Source organism: Haliotis rufescens, unplaced genomic scaffold (genome assembly GCF_023055435.1).
Source record: "Haliotis rufescens isolate VD_foot unplaced genomic scaffold, xgHalRufe1.0.p SCAF_123, whole genome shotgun sequence".
Taxonomy (NCBI): Eukaryota; Metazoa; Mollusca; class Gastropoda; order Lepetellida; family Haliotidae; genus Haliotis; species Haliotis rufescens.
The window spans coordinates 112,124-130,936 of record NW_025963806.1 but is presented as its reverse complement, the minus strand read 5'-3'; the positions used below and the strand labels follow the sequence as shown (position 1 = coordinate 130,936).

The 18,813-nt window shown below is 42.9% G+C and overlaps 2 protein-coding genes across 2 annotated transcripts; one reads left to right on the top strand and one right to left on the bottom strand.

The window, feature by feature from the left end:
* Nucleotides 1-692: 692 nt before the first annotated feature.
* Nucleotides 693-5,255, bottom strand: LOC124117425 (peptidyl-prolyl cis-trans isomerase NIMA-interacting 4-like). Its single transcript, XM_046479320.2, has 3 exons — nucleotides 5,011-5,255; nucleotides 3,096-3,215; nucleotides 693-1,154 (listed from the first exon to the last, which is right to left on the bottom strand). Exons 1-3 carry the CDS (start codon nucleotides 5,164-5,166, stop codon nucleotides 996-998), a joined length of 435 nt encoding a protein of 144 aa, XP_046335276.2. The 5' UTR covers nucleotides 5,167-5,255; the 3' UTR covers nucleotides 693-995.
* An 87-nt stretch (nucleotides 5,256-5,342) lies between these two features.
* LOC124117424 (GPALPP motifs-containing protein 1-like) lies at nucleotides 5,343-17,653 on the top strand. Its single transcript, XM_046479319.2, has 6 exons — nucleotides 5,343-5,476; nucleotides 6,469-7,091; nucleotides 8,436-8,609; nucleotides 11,231-11,353; nucleotides 14,620-14,679; nucleotides 16,372-17,653. The coding sequence occupies exons 1-6, from the start codon at nucleotides 5,440-5,442 to the stop codon at nucleotides 16,537-16,539; spliced, it is 1,185 nt and encodes a 394-aa protein (XP_046335275.2). The 5' UTR covers nucleotides 5,343-5,439; the 3' UTR covers nucleotides 16,540-17,653.
* Nucleotides 17,654-18,813: the final 1,160 nt, after the last annotated feature.

Genomic DNA, 18,813 nt, shown 5'->3' with positions numbered 1-18,813 from the left:
TATCTGCATCCCGCAAACTGTCCTGAATCCCCTCTAAATGGACCCCCAAATCTCAATACCAAACATTCTGCATAGTGTGAGATCGCCCAACAGCAACGTGACACCGGTCTAACAAATACATACCGTATTCGATGTAATAAGCGCCCCGCTCTAATAAGCGCCCACAGCGATATTTGCTAATATATGGCAAGTGAACAATCCCAATTGGCACCCCTTCCGATTGATCAATGTACACAAGGCTTATTTTTTCGCAAATAATACCCACTCGTGTGTTATATGCACCCTTAATTATGGGCAATCAAATTCTGGAAAAATATATCTGTCGTACATAAACATTTCAGGCTGTCAGCATAAACCACGAAATTTATCTTTCAACTCTGGTTTTTTTCACCAAAATAATATTCTAATAAGAGCCCCCTATTTCTAATTTTGAGAGCGCCCTGGGCGCTTATTACGTCGAATAACGGTAACAGTTATTCCATTAGAAAGGCCGTGTTTGGTATGTGTCAAGTTGTGGTTTTAAACAATGAACCCAAAGTTAATCCCTCAAATGTGATGGTTCATATGAATAGTAAACTAAACATATTCCAGATATTACAGCGATAGAAACTAACAGTTTTAGTCCACCAGTCCTTATAATGATAACATATAGCAAAACCCTTATTAATGGCAAATTTCTACTAGTCCTTAGGATACCTTAACTATTGGGCAGCTTGGCAAGGACTACAGGACTAGTGTCAATTTCTAACACTGCATGAACTGATTTCTAAGCAGTTTGTTGTATTTCTGGTTGTCTGATACATTGCAAGTATTAATTCTTCATACTTCTCCTTCACAAACCCTATTTCACAGTGTCATTTGTCGATCAAATAACCTTTCCAATTAAAACATATATTCCTATGAGAAATAGTCGACTTGTAGTGGAACAACGGTTTATATCGCTGTGATGAAATGATGTCAGTGAAGAATATGCCTCAACATTTAGGGCAACACGGTCACTTCTTCCCCTCCACCATGATCACATGATAACCGTGCTTGGTTTTGATTGGAGGGTCGGTGTAGTTGGGTTTGTCCACGGTGCTGTTGGGGAGTTCAAAGGCAGCTTCCTGGAACGGTCCAACCATGGAACCCCGGGTCATCCAGCCCAGGTCGCCCTGAAGGTAAACACATGGAGATAAATGGTAAACACATGGCGATAAACGGTAAACACATGGTGATAAATGGTAAACACATGGCGATAAACGGTAAACACATGGCGATAAACGGTAAACACATGGAGATAAACGGTAAATACATGGTGATAAACGGTAAATACATGGCCATAAACGGTAAACACATGGCCATAAACGGTAAACAACTGGTGATAAACGATAAACACATGGTTCTAAACGGTAAATACATGGCCATAAACGGTAAACACATGGAGATAAACGGTAAACACATGGTGATAAACGGTAAATACATGGTGATAAATGGTAAACACATGGTGATAAACGCTGAACACTTATAAATTGACTTTCACTTTGTGTGAGTTCATTGGAGTTTGAACCTTCATAGAGTGAGGGCCAAACAATGTTTCATACTCCAATGAACTCACACAAAGTGAAAGTCAATTCTTATAATTTGTTATCACAATTTCTTACCTCAAAGAATGTAGGCCAAGTTCTGAACACAATTTTATTTAGTACGTGTGACTTCATGTTTACACTGACAGCCATACAACAACCAGCAATATCGCCGAATAAAATAGTTCCTCAAAAAGACAGGTGACATGGGCGTATGGATGCACAACTTGCTCTTCAGAAACATTTTACGCAACACGTATTCAAATAATATCACTATTAGATGAGAAAGGTCTGTAAAGAACTACCTCAGTAAGTCAGTCACAATGACAGCGCGTCGTAATACATTTACATCAAGCACATGACGTCAAAATGGCCGACACGATAAACGTGACGGGAGAGATTTCGGAAGTTGCTAATGAACACATGGCGGTTACATGTGTTAGTCACCATTGATCAATTGGGCGATCATTTAAAGGTGATAAAGGATGTGTCAAATAGACACTAAGGTTAAAGTCATAGATTGCTGTAGACAGTCACTGCCAGCCTAGACACAGATTGAGTCGATACTACCATAGTTTGGATGTGCAGTTCTTTGTTTTGTTTACTGGGATGGGTCGTAGCGAGGATATTTGTGAACAATCGTGCAGTCAAACTCTGACGTTTCTCAATGCACATGTATTCTAAAAACTGAGTTCAAGATTTAAAGGGTCTAAATGATCAGAACGTATTCGTGGCAGGGTATTCCCCAGGAATGTGGAAGTAGTCCGTCAGTGTTAACATCATTTCAAGAACACTGTCTCGTGAAAAACGTATGAAAAACGTCAAATTGCATCGTACATTCACTTATAAACATTAATTTCACAGTCATGTGACCGATCTCTCGTCCAATGGAAAAGCCGCATATCGTGTAAACTTCAAATTAAAAAATTATATGGTGATAAACAGTATACACATGGTGATAAACGGGATCACTTCTTGAACAGGTGAGGTAAAATGGGGTTTAACGTCGCGTCCAAGATTATTGCACTTATATAGCGACATGCATGCACGTGTATGTGTGTGTGTGTGGCTGCTTGTACTAGTCCGGACTGATGCCAATTTATTGTGCTAGCCCACTGAGATACCATGCCGCAGTTTAACATGAATACCCCACTCAGACACGGTATACTGACTCCGAGCTGACCAGTCCTTGTTTTAGCCCCTTAATGCCGAGCGCCAGACAGGGTAACAACAAGTACCATCTTTTAATGTCTTTTGGTATGACGCGGCTGGGGATTGAACCCAGGACCTTCCGCTCTCCGGGCGGACGCTCTACCATTAGACCGCGGAGGCGGTCACTTCTTGAACAGAGCTAGTGGCGTAATGGAATGAGGGAAATAATAGTAATTATAGTAAGAGGAGCAACTGAAAACGTTGTACTATTTTCGGAAAAGGTGTACTTAATCAGACTGTTGAAAAGGAAACAAACATTAAAATAAATTGAAAGGAATTGAATTAAAGTGCTGAGATTAAGATTCTGTAGACAATTACCCCTGATCTCGCCTTGTCTTCACTGTATTGAGCCGCAACTTCACTGAACTTCATTCCACTTTTAATCTTCTCGATGGCCTCAAGAGCTTTGGACTGCTTCTCACACAGAATGTGACGCACCTGGCCAGGGACAAGAAGAAGGAAAATGTTTGTCAGTGAGTGTGGGATTGTTGTTTAATACTGCACTTAGTAATATTTCGGTAATATGACAGCGGTCTGTAAATAATCAAGTCTGGACCAGAGAATTTCGGAGATTGACATCATGAGCATCAATCTACTCATTTTGGATCAGCCAAGTCAACGAGCCTGACCACCAGATCCCAACAGTTGCCTCTTATGACATGCATTGGTGAAGGCCAATTCTAACCTGAATGGTGAGTGAGTGAGTGAGTGAGTGAGTGAGTGAGTGAGTGAGTGAGTGAGTGAGTGAGTGAGTGAGTGAGTGAGTGAGTGAGTGAGTGAGTGTTTTACGCCACACTCAGCAATATTCCAGCTATATGACGGCAGTCCGAAAATAATCGAGTCTGGACCAGACAATCCAGTAATTGATATTATGAGCATGACACAACAACCAAGTCAGCGAGCCTGACCACCTGATCCCATTAGTCGCCTTTACGACAAGCATAGTCACCTTTTACAGCAAGCATGGGTTGCTGAAGACCTATTCTACCCCGGAATCTTCACGGGTCGAGTGAGTGAGTGCCGTGTTTGGAATTTTTTATGTATATTTAACATATTCAATCTTTGATTATTAAAAACACAATGCTTATAATTAATGAACCAAACATTCAACAAAAACAAGTCAGGGCGTGAATTTGGGTTAATGTCACCACAGTCAGCAACATTCAGCTATAACATGGCAGGATAATGAATAACTGATTTTCGAGAAGTATGGAAACACAGATCAGAGCTCCAGATAAGCTTTTGGTATTGTGGGTATTTTACCCATGCATTTAAAAATCTTTGGGTATCAGTAATTCTATCTGGGTATTCAAATTTCTGTTACGCACTAGTTTTTACACAAGTGGGTATTTAAGTTAAATATTTAAAAACACTATTCATCTAGGCCCTGCAAACTGGTTCCGGTGGGTTCGAGAGCTATGTAGGACTCAAAATACCACGATACTTCCACAAGAGAGTGTGATGGCAAATGATCATGATGTAACTGTCATCGTGGACTTTGGCAAGTTTGATGGAATGCCCGTTTATAATTTCAAAATAAGTTGCTGATTTGCTAATCGAATACGCAGGGTTACTTCACAAAATTTTGATGATATGCACAAGTTTTATTTTGTAGCGTATCTGTAATGTTCGTTGCGTATTTGATACACTTTGATTTGATTTTACTGCGTATTTCTGCATTTCTGATGCGTATTTTACGCAGATACGCAGCTTATCTGGAGCTCTGACAGATTTAACTGAATCACAGAGGCTGACCAACTGATCCAGTTTAGTCGCCTCTTACTTATGCCATGCTTACAACCAGTACTGGGGTACCAAGGTCCCCTTTGGGGAATGCAACAGTGAAGCATCTACAACAGCTTCAACAGCTTCACTAGCTTTGGGGGCAAAAAGCGGATATTTGTGGTTTGTTTGTTTTTAGTTTGTTGTTGAGGTGGCAGTCAGAAATATTCCAGCCTGTAAGGAAATGGGCCAGACAAACCAGTGACTGACTTGACACGACCTACATGTTGTAAACATCGCATCTCTGGCCGCTATCGGGTATATCTCAACCTGGTGAATAAATTCATACTTAAAATTATAGGACGTATACGCAGTATATTTCTTCCAAATTCGGATCACAGAAGAACTTCACACATCTGAATAATGGTCTTATGTTAAAAGTCAACGCATGAGGAAGCAATACTACATTTGTACCAAGTTCAGTCTTTAGTGATCAGATGGTGATACGCACCTTGACAGCAGTGCCTCCTTTCGCTGCTTTCGCTTCTTTGGCACCTCCTTCAGCTCCTTTCGACCCCCCTTTGGCACCTCCTCCCCCTTTAGCCCCTCCCCCAGCTTTTGCACCTCCTCCAGCTTTTCCTCCGCCACCACCTTTGTTTTTGGGCATAGTGTTAATCAGCTGGCGTCATCACTTCTCTGTTTTGACTGTTGTGTTGTGATTGCAACACGTGTTGAAAAGCGGAAGTGGTTCATACAGTTTACATTTGTAACACGGGTTTCTATTGGTCAAATCCCTAATTTCAGCCAATCAATGTTCATTTATTACAACATCAAAGGAAACACTATATTCAATATGGCTGCAAGTTTATTGTTTTGGAAAGTTTGCAAATGAAAAATCCTGGTTTTGTTTGAAATACTTTACTGTTTGTATATTACAGCGATGGACGAAGACACGTATATGCCGGCGCTTCCTCCAGGTTCGTAAATTCGACCGCGGATCAATAGGTTTGCAACACGATGATAAAATCGACAGCGGGAGAAAACGGGAGTCTAGCTACTGTCAATTTTTTTCCGCGATACTCGAAACTTAATAGAAATTTACCTCAAGTTCCTCTGGATTAATTCCTTAAAAGAGGCGGGATAGCTAACCCAGACCCTAACCCACTAACCCTAAGGATAGTAAGCGGGGTTGTTTGATTGGCAAGGGGTACCTAACCCTAATGGTCGTAATGGGATGCTTCATTGGAAAGGGCTATAAGGACAGAGTTTGGGTAACATACCCTAAGTCAACTAATACTTATGATCAATGATTCGTGTGTTTTTTGCCATTTGTTATGCATAATTTCAAGATAAAATGGTTGAAACACATACTATGTTAATAACACAGAATGCGTAAGTTTTGGAAATAGGTGGGTAGAAATAAGTACATAGTGGCTTGCTCCCTGAGAAATGGACCCATGAAGATCCGGGGTAGTATAGGTCTTCAGCAACCCATGCTTGCCGTAAAAGGCGACTAACGGGATCGGGTGGTCAGGCTCGCTGACTTGGTTGATGCATGTCATCGATCCCAATTGCGTGGATCAATGCTCATGATGTCAATCACTGGATTGTCTGGTCCAGACTCGATTATTTACAGACCGCCGCCATATAGCTGGAATATTGCTGAGTGCGGCGTAAAACTACAAACCTGAGAAACGGAGTCATGTAGAAAGTAGTGGTCAGACCCTTTGACATGTTTAAATCACATTCTACTTCCCTGTATAGTCCTCTGTCCATGCTCTCTCTCTACAAAATAATTCACCAGTTTGTGACTTCCTTGAAAACAATTAGTCATACCTTGTGTCATCATATTTAGTTGATAATAGATGGCCGCACATAGCTGCATGTACTCATTCACTCCCCAATATGCTGATGACGGCATGTTTTCAGAACTTGTTCTTAGAAGCAGCTGTTTGATCTCTAATTCCAGGATACAAACAAAGGAAGACCAGTTATTCTTCAAGTGATGGTGAAGATGTTGCAGGACCAAGCTTGCCGTCTCATATGAGGAAACGAAAACATACTGACTCTGATGATGAGAGAGAACAAAACTCAACTACAGGACCAGCACTGCCCCCACACTTAAAAATAAGGAAAGAAACTGGCATTTCTGGACCAGCTGATCAAAAAGAAACTGAAATAATAGGCCCAGTTCTTCCTCCTCACCTTCTGAAATTAAAACATTCAGAAGATGTCGACATTAGTCCAGTCAGGGATAGCAGCAATGATGAAGAGGAGAGAGATGACATAGGCCCAGCTCTTCCTCCAGGTTATAAGAGTAGAAGTGACTCCAATCTTGATGATCAAGCATCCATTGGTCCCATGTTGCCACCTGGTTTTAAGAAACAGACAGTTGATGTTTGTGACGAGGAGGACTGGTTTGGTCCATCCTTGCCCCCGGGGTTTAAACCTGTTCAACAGCCAGAAGGTGGGTTTGAAGAGGATGTGATCGGACCTCTGCCTTCTGAAATGATGACAGGTGATTTGAGTGCAGCTGCAGCAGCCGAAATTGAGCAGAGAGCGAAGAAGATGAAAGAGAAGCTCACAGATGATGTATGTTTTTATCAGTTTGGTGTGAAATATGTATAAGAAAAAGAAATGTAAACTAAACTTAAAATCTTTGAAATTCATGCCAGTCTGCTCGCCTGAGACTACTTAATTTTGCATTGGACAAGTAAAATTCCAATTATGGTAGTCCTCTTTGACTAGTAGCATTTGAGTTCACAATTCTGAACCAGTTCTCAGTTCTTCAATTTCGCTACAAATTGGAATTTTATCAAACAGACAGAAGCTGTAAACATAGTACACAGGGTAAACATTTTTGTCTTGTAAAGCAGGTCTAGCCACGAACTCAGAGTAAGAACTCTGACTTAACTTGCTGTAGAAGATTACCGTACTATAAGTTAACCCTTGATATGTTGGTTCTCCGACTTGTCAGTCAACATATTGTTGACCTTGTCAAAGTGATTATTGTTTAAAATGGACACTCTGCTGTTCTGGAGCTACAGATAACAGAATATAAATTAGCTGATCTTCAAAATTTTGAGCTTACATCAGTCCACTGGTGGAAGAGTTTCATAAAAAGAAGATGTGAACTAAATGGTTAAATGATTATCCTTATTAGTTCTTATTTGTTATTTCACACTCTGATGATTAGAATACTTAATATTGGAATTACCTACCTTTTAAACTGTAAGAGCAATTACCTGGGAAATGACCGCCATGTGAACAGTTGGAAAATTATACACATAATCGATTAGCTCATGAAATTATACACATAATTGATAAGTTCATTCAGTTGTACACATAATTGATTCGTTCCATTGGTTCAAGAAACAATACACATAATCAATCTGCTCATCAAATAATAACATAATCCATTTTTTCATCAACTGTTAAGCATAATCAATGAGTTCATCAAATAATACACAATCCATTAGTTCATGAAACTACACAAAATCGATTAGTTCATGAAATTATACACATAATGGATTAGTTCATGAAATATTACCCATAATCCATTAGTTCATGAAATTATACACAATCCATTCATTCATCAAATAATAAACTTCCATTAGTTCATGAAATTATACACAATCCATTCATCAAATATTCACATAATCCCATTCATTAAATTAAGAATGTAGGGTAGTGGGGCCTTGGTCATCACTGTGATGTGAAGTATAAGGGAGTTCCTAGATTTAGGTTATATTGCCCCTAGTCCCCCCCCCCCTAAGCCTGATGCTGTAATTGTTTCACTGACGACAAACCAGCATCATGAACATGTTTCAGCCCGGGAAGGATGCTCCGAAGCAGAGAGAAGTCCCCCCCCTCCCCCTTAGCCTGATGCTGTAATTGTTTCACTGATGACAAACCAGCATCATGAACATGTTTCAGCCCGGGAAGGATGCTCCGAAGCAGAGAGAAGCCTGGATGACTGAGCTCCCAACGGCAATGAAAAAGAATTTTGGTTTAACAGCTCGGACTTTCAGGACTCGAGTTATTCCTGAGAAAGACAAGGATGCATCTGTGTGGACAGACACTCCAGCTGACAAGGCAAGGAAAGAAAAGGTAACACTCTGTCCACAATATCTCAGTGAAGCCAAGTGAATGCTTTCTTACCTAGTGGATCTTTACACTAGACAAGTCTGTATAACCATGGCCATTGGTCAGATCAGTTTTGTGTCATGGTAATGTTTAGTGTTTCACAGGATCAACAAGAAGGTATGCAGGTCTGGTATTTAACATTGATCAAGACTAGTGATTCAGCCTTTAAAATTCATGCTAGTCTGTTAGCCCGAGCCTACTAGATTGTGCAGAGGACAAGTAACAATCCTCACTGACTAATAGCATTTGAGGACTATATTTCTATAATTAATCATGTTTGTCTTGTTCAAGCAGGATTACCATATTTTCTTGAGTATAGTGCGCAGCCATGTATAATGCGCACCCCCCTCTAGCGCACTCAATATTTTTGATTTTTTTTTTTTCGAATACCAAGCGTAGAAAAAAAATTACACCGTACCCCTTTAGCGAAGCCCGGTAGCTGTTAAGTCAGATGAACAGTTAAATCAGGTTTACTAAGTCCCCTGGGTTGGACTGAAATAAAACCTAATTTCTGAGGCTGGTGATCTGTTGATCTTGATGGTTCAACGGGCTATATATTGGCAAACATGGTAAATGTGACAGCTCAATCTCCTTGTATTGTATACTTCAGCAAGATGAACATTGGCTGAATATTGTCACATAAACGTGACATGGGTGTGATATTATCATCTCAAGGTGACAGTAAAATAATTATCAAAACAGATGATCATGATAACACATTGATTTTCATGGCCAGAACTTTGCTGAAAACAAATGTTTACTCATTGGAACCAATTCAATTTCTGAAAAACAATACATAGAAAACCACGCCTGAGCATCTCCCAAGATCAAATATTTGTTAAGAAAAGTAGATACAAGTTACACATATTTTTACTTTTATCAACAAGTGCTGAATTTTTCAGTGTATAAACAGTAATAACCAGTGTCATGCATGTGACAGATAACCAGCTTTAGTGGCAGAGAGAATGGTGATGTCATTTGATTGTGATGTCATGATATCCTATAACATCCCAACCCGTGAAGATCCGGGATGGAATAGGTCTTCAGCAACCCATGCTTGACGTAAAAGGCGACCATGCTTGTCCTAAGAGGCGACTAACGGGATCGGGTGGTCAGGCTCACTGACTTGGTTGATGCCTGTCATCGATCCAAATTGCGTGGATCAATGCTCATGATATCAATCACTGGATTGTCTGGTACAGACTCGATTATTTACAGAACTCCGTCATATAGCTGGAATATATGCTGAGTGCGGTGTAAAACAATTAACCAGTTGATATCATCACATTGGTCTGCAAAGCATTGTGTTGCAGTTTAACTGTAGCAGTATCTCCCAGGAGATATTACCCAAGTGATATCTCTTGTGGAAGCCAGTTTGGGATGACAATGACCTGCTCTGTGTCAACCAGTACAGACAGTCACAATCATTACATGCACACTCTCTTTCATACTGATTCGGGGGCACGGGTGGCCCAGTCGTCTAGGGCGCCGCAATTCGCTGTGCAGAGTTGCGTTCCTTAGGCACGCCAGAAACCTATGATTGTGGGTTCGAATCCCAGTTCGCCGCAATTATGTTTCTTGGTTTGTCAGCACCATACCTTTGCTCGTGGGTTTCACTGAAGTGGTAAATGTCTGAGACCTGCATCACTTCGAGCTTTCCTCCCACATTAAGCTGACACGCAGTGATATAACTGGAATACTGTAAAAAGCGGCGTTAAACCCAACTCACTCACTCATACCATTTATGTTACAGGCCTAGAAGATGGGCCTATACCTGCAACACAAAATTGTTCATTTGGGGAAACTTTGTGGACCCTCCAGCAGGATTAAGAAATGTACTCATAACTTTGATTTTATTCCAGCTAAAACATGTGAAATTTGGTTCAGTGAATCAGTTAACGAAGGAATTAAAAAACAAATGACTTACTGATGTGAGTGCTTTCAGATTCATACTGTAGCCAAATCATCTTCATGATGCAAGGGCGTTACCTGACTATAAAGTCCAGTTTCCCCCCTTGCCAAACTAGGCTGGAATTTCTGGGCTTGGTCGAAGCACCACCAGTGGCTATTACTAGTTATGTCCCTTCTATGTCCCTCCAACTGACCAATCAGATTCCTCTCGTATCACTTGCATTTACTTTAAACCAAATTGTCGACATCCATTTAAAGCCCTTGCCTCAGGAAGATGTAGCCAAGTTGGAATTGTCTGCTTGGTTCAATAATAATCTGTTTTGAATTTTAGGGGGCACTGGTGGCCCAGTCATCTGAGGCGCGGCGATTCGCTGTGCAGAGTTGCGTCCCTTAGGCACGCCAGAAACCTATGATTGTGGGTTCGAATCCCGGTTCGCCCCGATTATGTTTCTAGGTTTGTCAGCACCATACCCGTGCTCGTGGGTTTCACCGAAGTGGTAAACGTCTGAGACCTGAGACCTGCATCACTTCGGGCTTTCCTCCCACACTAAGCTGACACGCCGCGATATAACTGGAATACTGTTAAAAGTGGCGTTAAACCCAACTCACTCACTCACTCACTGTTTTGAATTTTAACTAATTATGTTTATTTTGTATTTTAATGTTTTCCTCAGGAAGCAAGAGAGAAGTATGAGAGAAGAGGATCATCTCGAGAAGTATGCGAGCCATCATCATCATCATCATCATCATCATCCAGCAAAGACAAGGCTCATGCCAAGGCTGTCCACAAGCACAACGTAGGTTTCTGAGGAAATGTAGTACAGGAAGTAAGAAGCCTGTTTTCTGTGCAAGAACTCTTGGATTAATGTTCAAACTATGAATTTGAAAATAAGGTACCATTAAGAGCAATCAGTGTATAAGTTAGAATTAATTTTTCCATGCTAAGTGGAAATGTCTAGGGTAGACAGGTAGGTCAGGTAACAGGGTCTAGGGTATACAGGTAGGTCAGGTGACAGGGTCTAGGGTATTCATGTAGGTCAGGTAACAGGGTCTAGGGTATACAGGTAGGTCAGGTAACAGGGTCTAGGGTATACAGGTAGGTCAGGTGACAGGGTCTAGGGTATACAGGTAGGTCAGGTAACAGAGTCTAGGGTATACAGGTAGGTCAGGTAACAGGGTCTAGGGTATACAGGTAGGTCAGGTAACAGGGTCTAGGGTATACAGGTAGGTCAGGTGACAGGGTCTAGGGTATTCATGTAGGTCAGGTAACAGGGTCTAGGGTATACAGGTAGGTCAGGTAACAGGGTCTAGGGTATACAGGTAGGTCAGGTAACAGGGTCTAGGGTATACAGGTAGGTCAGGTAACAGAGTCTAGGGTATACAGGTAGGTCAGGTAACAGGGTCTAGGGTATTCATGTAGGTCAGGTAAAAAGGGTCTAGGGTATACAGGTAGGTCAGGTAACAGGGTTCAGGGTATACAGGTAGGTCAGGTAACAGAGTCTAGGGTATACAGGTAGGTCAGGTAACAGGGTCTAGGGTATACAGGTAAGTCAGGTAACAGGGTTCAGGGTATACAGGTAGGTCAGGTAACAGGGTCTAGGGTATTCATGTAGGTCAGGTAAAAAGGGTCTAGGGTATACAGGTAAGTCAGGTAACAGGGTTCAGGGTATACAGGTAGGTCAGGTAACAGAGTCTAGGGTATTCATGTAGGTCAGGTAAAAAGGGTCTAGGGTATACAGGTAAGTCAGGTAACAGGGTTCAGGGTATACAGGTAGGTCAGGTAACAGAGTCTAGGGTATTCATGTAGGTCAGGTAAAAAGGGTCTAGGGTATACAGGTAAGTCAGGTAACAGGGTTCAAGGTATACAGGTAGGTCAGGTAACAGGGTCTAGGTTATTCATGTAGGTCAGGTAAAAAGGGTCTAGGGTATACAGGTAAGTCAGGTAACAGGGTCTAGGGTATACAGGTAGGTCAGGTAACAGAGTCTAGGGTATACAGGTAGGTCAGGTAACAGGGTTCAGGGTATACAGGTAAGTCAGGTAACAGGGTCTAGGGTATACAGGTAGGTCAGGTAACAGAGTCTAGGGTATACAGGTAGGTCAGGTAACAGGGTTCAGGGTAGACAGGTAGGTCAGGTAACAGGGTCTAGGGTAGACAGGTAGGTCAGGTAACAGGGTTCAGGGTATACAGGTAGGTCAGGTAACAGGGTCTAGGGTAGACAGGTAGATCAGGTAACAGGGTCTAGGGTATACAGGTAGGTCAGATTACAGGGTCTAGGGTAGACAGGTAGGTCAGGTTACAGGGTTCAGGGTAGACAGGTAGGTCAGGTAACAGGGTTCAGGGTAGACAGGTAGGTCAGGTAACAGGGTCTAGGGTATTCATGTAGGTCAGGTAAAAAGGGTCTAGGGTATACAGGTAAGTCAGGTAGCAGGGTCTAGGGTATACAGGTAGGTCAGGTAACAGAGTCTAGGGTATACAGGTAAGTCAGGTAACAGGGTCTAGGGTATACAGGTAAGTCAGGTAACAGGGTCTAGGGTATTCATGTAGGTCAGGTAAAAAGGGTCTAGGGTATACAGGTAAGTCAGGTAACAGGGTTCAGGGTATACAGGTAGGTCAGGTAACAGAGTCTAGGGTATTCATGTAGGTCAGGTAAAAAGGGTCTAGGGTATACAGGTAAGTCAGGTAACAGGGTTCAGGGTATACAGGTAGGTCAGGTAACAGGGTCTAGGGTATTCATGTAGGTCAGGTAAAAAGGGTCTAGGGTATACAGGTAAGTCAGGTAACAGGGTCTAGGGTATACAGGTAGGTCAGGTAACAGAGTCTAGGGTATACAGGTAGGTCAGGTAACAGGGTTCAGGGTATACAGGTAAGTCAGGTAACAGGGTCTAGGGTATACAGGTAGGTCAGGTAACAGAGTCTAGGGTATACAGGTAGGTCAGGTAACAGGGTTCAGGGTAGGCAATTAGGTCAGGTAACAGGGTCTAGGGTAGACAGGTAGGTCAGGTAACAGGGTTCAGGGTATACAGGTAGGTCAGGTAACAGGGTCTAGGGTAGACAGGTAGATCAGGTAACAGGGTCTAGGGTATACAGGTAGGTCAGGTTACAGGGTCTAGGGTAGACAGGTAGGTCAGGTTACAGGGTTCAGGGTAGACAGGTAGGTCAGGTAACAGGGTTCAGGGTAGACAGGTAGGTCAGGTAACAGGGTCTAGGGTATACAGGTAGGTCAGGTAACAGGGTTCAGGGTAGACAGGTAGGTCAGGTAACAGGGTCTAGGGTAGACAGGTAGGTCAGGTAACAGGGTCTAGGGTAGACAGGTAGGTCAGGTGACAGGGTTCAGGGTAGACAGGTAGGTCAGGTAACAGGGTCTAGGGTATACAGGTAGGTCAGGTAACAGGGTTCAGGGTATACAGGTAGGTCAGGTAACAGGGTCTAGGGTATACAGGTAGGTCAGGTAAAAAGGGTCTAGGGTAGACAGGTAGGTCAGGTAACAGGGTCTAGGGTAGACAGGTAGGTCAGGTGACAGGGTCTAGGGTAGACAGGTAGGTCAGGTAACAGGGTCTAGGGTAGACAGGTAGGTCAGGTGACAGGGTCTAGGGTAGACAGGTAGGTCAGGTGACAGGGTCTAGGGTAGACAGGAAGGTCAGGTAACAGGGTCTAGGGTAAACAGGTAGGTCAGGTAACAGGGTCTAGGGTATACAGGTAGGTCAGGTAAAAAGGGTCTAGGGTAGACAGGTAGGTCAGGTAACAGGGTCTAGGGTATACAGGTAGGTCAGGTGACAGGGTCTAGGGTATACAGGTAGGTCAGGTAACAGGGTCTAGGGTAGACAGGTAGGTCAGGTAACAGGGTCTAGGGTAGACAGGTAGGTCAGGTAACAGGGCCTAGGGTAGACAGGTAGGTCAGGTAACAGGGTCTAGGGTAGACAGGTAGGTCAGGTTACAGGGTCTAGGGTAGACAGGTCGGGTACAGTTTCATACAGGTACTATGGAAACTACATCATGTGTGTTACAAAAGTGTATGATGTTCAGGAAACAAGTGTGTTTATATACTCTAATTTTTCTTCCAGAAGTCCAAAAGGCAGGAGTCACTGCTAGAGATTCACCAGAAAGACTTGAAAAAGAAAAAGGTAAAAATAAGACCCATTAACATGAGTGTCCATAGCTTTTCAGATCTTTTCTAAATGATGTTTTTTTGTTTCATTTCAAGATTTGAAATCCACCAATCACGTTTTGTGTAGTGCTTTGTCCCCTCTGAAGGCATCACTTTCTTTACAGATACAGTGAACTATGTTCATAACAAAACACACTTATAATGAACTGACGGATATAACAAACTGTTTTGGTCCTCCCCATTTGCTGTATCTATGCTTACAACGAACTACGGTTGTAACAAACTATAATTAGTGGTCCCTTTGAGTTCGTTATAATCATAGTTTACTCTATCTATTTTCAAAACATAAAGGTAGAATTGCATATCATATTTGTACTTTTAGGTATTTGTTAAAATGGAATGAAGCAATGTGTCACATTTTGTTTCTTTGCATGACAAGAGTTACCTCCCTTCTCATAATGCTCATGTCAAGAATTGTTTTTTGTTATAGAAAACTGCCTTATCTAACTGCTGCAAACGATCACCCTCCCTTGCCTATCCTTGCACTCCCTTATCCAAGGACCCCCACCTTCACCTTAGAACACCCCACTCCCACCCTAGAACACCCCACGCTCACCCTAGAACACCTCCATCCTCACCCTAGAACACCCCAACCCCCACCCTAGAACACCCCACTCCCACCCTAGAACACCCCACGCTCACCCGAGAACCCCCCAGCCTTACCCAAGAACCCCCCACCCAAGCACACCCGACCCTCACCCTAAAACACCCCACCCTTACCCTAGAACACCTCACCCTCACCCTAGAACACCCGAACCCTCACCCTAGAACACCCCACCCTCACCCTAGAACACCCTCACCCTCACCCTAGAACATCCCCACCCTCACCCTAGAACACCCCACCCTTACCCTAGAACACCCCAACCCTCACCCTTGAACACCCGAACACTCACCCTAGAACATCCCCACCCTCATCCTAGAACACCTCACCCTCACCCTAGAACACCCCACCCTTACCCTAGAACACCCGAACCCTCACCCTAGAACACCTCACCCTCATCCTAGAACACCCCACCCTTACCCTAGAACATCCCCACCCTCACCCTAGAACACCCCACCCTCACCCTAGAACACCCCACCCTTATCCTAGAACACCCCAACCCTTATCCTAGAACACCCCAACCCTCATCCTAGAACACCCCACCCACATCCTAGAACACCCCACCCTCACCCTAGAACACCTCACCCTCACCCTAGAACACCCCACCCTCACCCTAGAACACCCCACCCTCATCCTAGAACACCACACCCTCATCCTAGAACACCCCACCCACATCCTAGAACACCCCACCCTCACCCTAGAACACCCCACCCTCATCCTAGAACACCCCACCCTCACCCTAGAACACCCCACCCTCATCCTAGAACACCCAACCCACATCCTAGAACAACCCCACCCTCACCCCCGACCTAGAACACCCGTCCCTAGATTATTTAGTCTTTCAAACAGATCCTGGAACAAAAATATAAAAATTCCCAAACAAACCCACAATCCTTTGAAGAGATTCTCTTGGTTCCTTTCTGCTTGTATGTATTAATAGAAAATAGAAAAACCCAAATCTTCCATACTTGAGACTGACTTAAGAGTAATTTCATTTCAAATGGTGAGGCATACAAAGGGAGATAATCCATGTGTTTGTGTTTACAGAAGAAAGACAAGAATAAGGACAAGCCAAAGGAGAGACGACCTTTTGACCGGGACAATGACCTCCAGGTCAACAGATTCGATAATGCACAGAGAAATTCAATCATAAAAAAATCTCAGCAGCTGAACACTCGATTCTCCCATGGGGGCTCCACATCATCCTTCCTCTGAGGAGACGAGTGACTACATCCTTGGTATCCACAGGGTTCAGGAGAAGGACTCACGAAACATCAATATAAATGTGTGTGATAATTAAGAATTGGCTTAACAATCGTCAATATAAAACATGTGATAATTAATTTACACATCCGACAGCATTAATGACGTAATAGAGGCATCATTGGTTATGAAATGTTCACAATAGATGATGTTGGGGTTCTGACATCACAATAGATGATGGTGGTGTTCTGACGTCACAATAGATGATGTTGGTGTTCTGACGTCACGGTGATGGTGGTGTTCTGACGTCACAATAGATGATGGTGGTGTTCTGACGTCACGATGATGGTGGTGTTCTGACGTCACAATAGATGATGGTGGTGTTCTGACGTCACAATAGATGATGGCGGTGTTCTGACGTCACAATAGATGATGATGGTGTTCTGACGTCACAATAGATGATGGTGGTGTTCTGACGTCACAATAGATGATGGTGGTGTTCTGACGTCACAATAGATGATGACAGTGTTCTGACGTCACAATAGATGTTGGTGGTGTTCTGACGTCACAATAGATGATGGTGGTGTTCTGACGTCACAATAGATGATGGCGGTGTTCTGACGTCACAATAGATGATGGTGGTGTTCTGACGTCACAATAGATGATGGTGGTGTTCTGACGTCACAATAGATGATGACAGTGTTCTGACGTCACAATAGATGATGGTGGTGTTCTGACGTCACAATAGATGATGGTGGTGTTCTGACGTCACAATAGATGATGACAGTGTTCTGACGTCACAATAGATGATGGTGGTGTTCTGACGTCACAATAGATGATGAAGTCACAGTCTGTCATTACTGATGTCATGTTGACAGTTTGCTTCTGGGTACAGTTTTGTGTAAAGGAAATGTTACTTTGTAACTAATGTTATGTTTGTCGATGTGCATTTTTATGACTTAAGTGGTGGGTGTATCAGACTGAGTTTACAAAAAAGAAATTCACTACTTCACTCAATTTATACAGGAAGTCAAAACTTTATTATACGAGTTTTATAAAATGAGCATGACATTCACAACCTAGAAGTCTGTCTATATTTTCTGTAAATAAAGAAATGTTTCTCGCATACCCACATGGAAGTATTTCAAATACAAAAATAAAAATTAAGTGGTGCATTTCTTCCCTTTGCCGTTCCAAGATCCGCTTATCCCAGGTGACACAAGCTTCATCATCATGGCGAACCTGGGATTTCTGGCCGCACTAAGGGACTCAACTCTTTGCAGCGAGTTGTCGTGTACCTTGTATACCACAGGGCACCGTTCCACACAGCAATCATAGCACTAATGTGATCGTAGCACAAATGTGATGTAACCGTAGCACTAATGTGATGTGATCGTAGCACTAATGTGATGTGATCGTAGCACTAATGTGATGTGATCGTAGCACTAATGTGATGTGACCGTAGCACTAATGTGATGTGATCGTAGCACTAATGTGATGTGATCGTATGTGATGTGATCGTAGCACATATGTGGTCGTAGCACTAATGTGATCGTAGCACAAATGTGATGTGATCATAGCACTAATGTGATGTGATCGTAGTACTAAAGTGATGTGATCATAGCACAAATGTGGTCGTAGCACTAATGTGATGTGTTCGTAGCACTAAAGTGATGTGATCGTAGCACTAATGTGATGTGGGCGGTCGGGTAGCCTAGTGGTTAAAGCGTTAGCTCGTCACGCCGAAGACCCGGGTTCGATTCCCGACATGGGTACAATGTGTGAAGCCCATTTCTGGTGTCCCCCGCCGTGATATTGCTGGAATATTGCTAAAAGCGGCGTAAAACCTCACTCACTCACTCACTCACTAATGTGATGTGATCGTAGCACTAATGTGATGTGATCGTAGCACAAATGTGGTCGTAGCACTAATGTGATCGTAGCTGTGATGTGATCGTAGCACTAATGTGATGTGATCGTAGCACTAATGTGATGTGATCGTAGCACAAATGTGGTCGTAGCACTAATGTGATCGTAGCTGTGATGTGATCGTAGCACTAATGTGATGTGATCGTAGCACTAATGTGATCGTAATGTGATCCAATACCTTAACCATGTTAACATAGGCTTACGAACTGACGTAGCGTTGGGCATTGTGGACTGCCCAGGTCTTAAATGTAGGCAGAATATTTAGGTGTTTTGTTCTTACCGAGGCGGTTGCCTGGTGGTTAGAGTGTTCTCTCGTTACACCAAAGGCCGGTTTGATTCCCACATGGGTAGAATGTG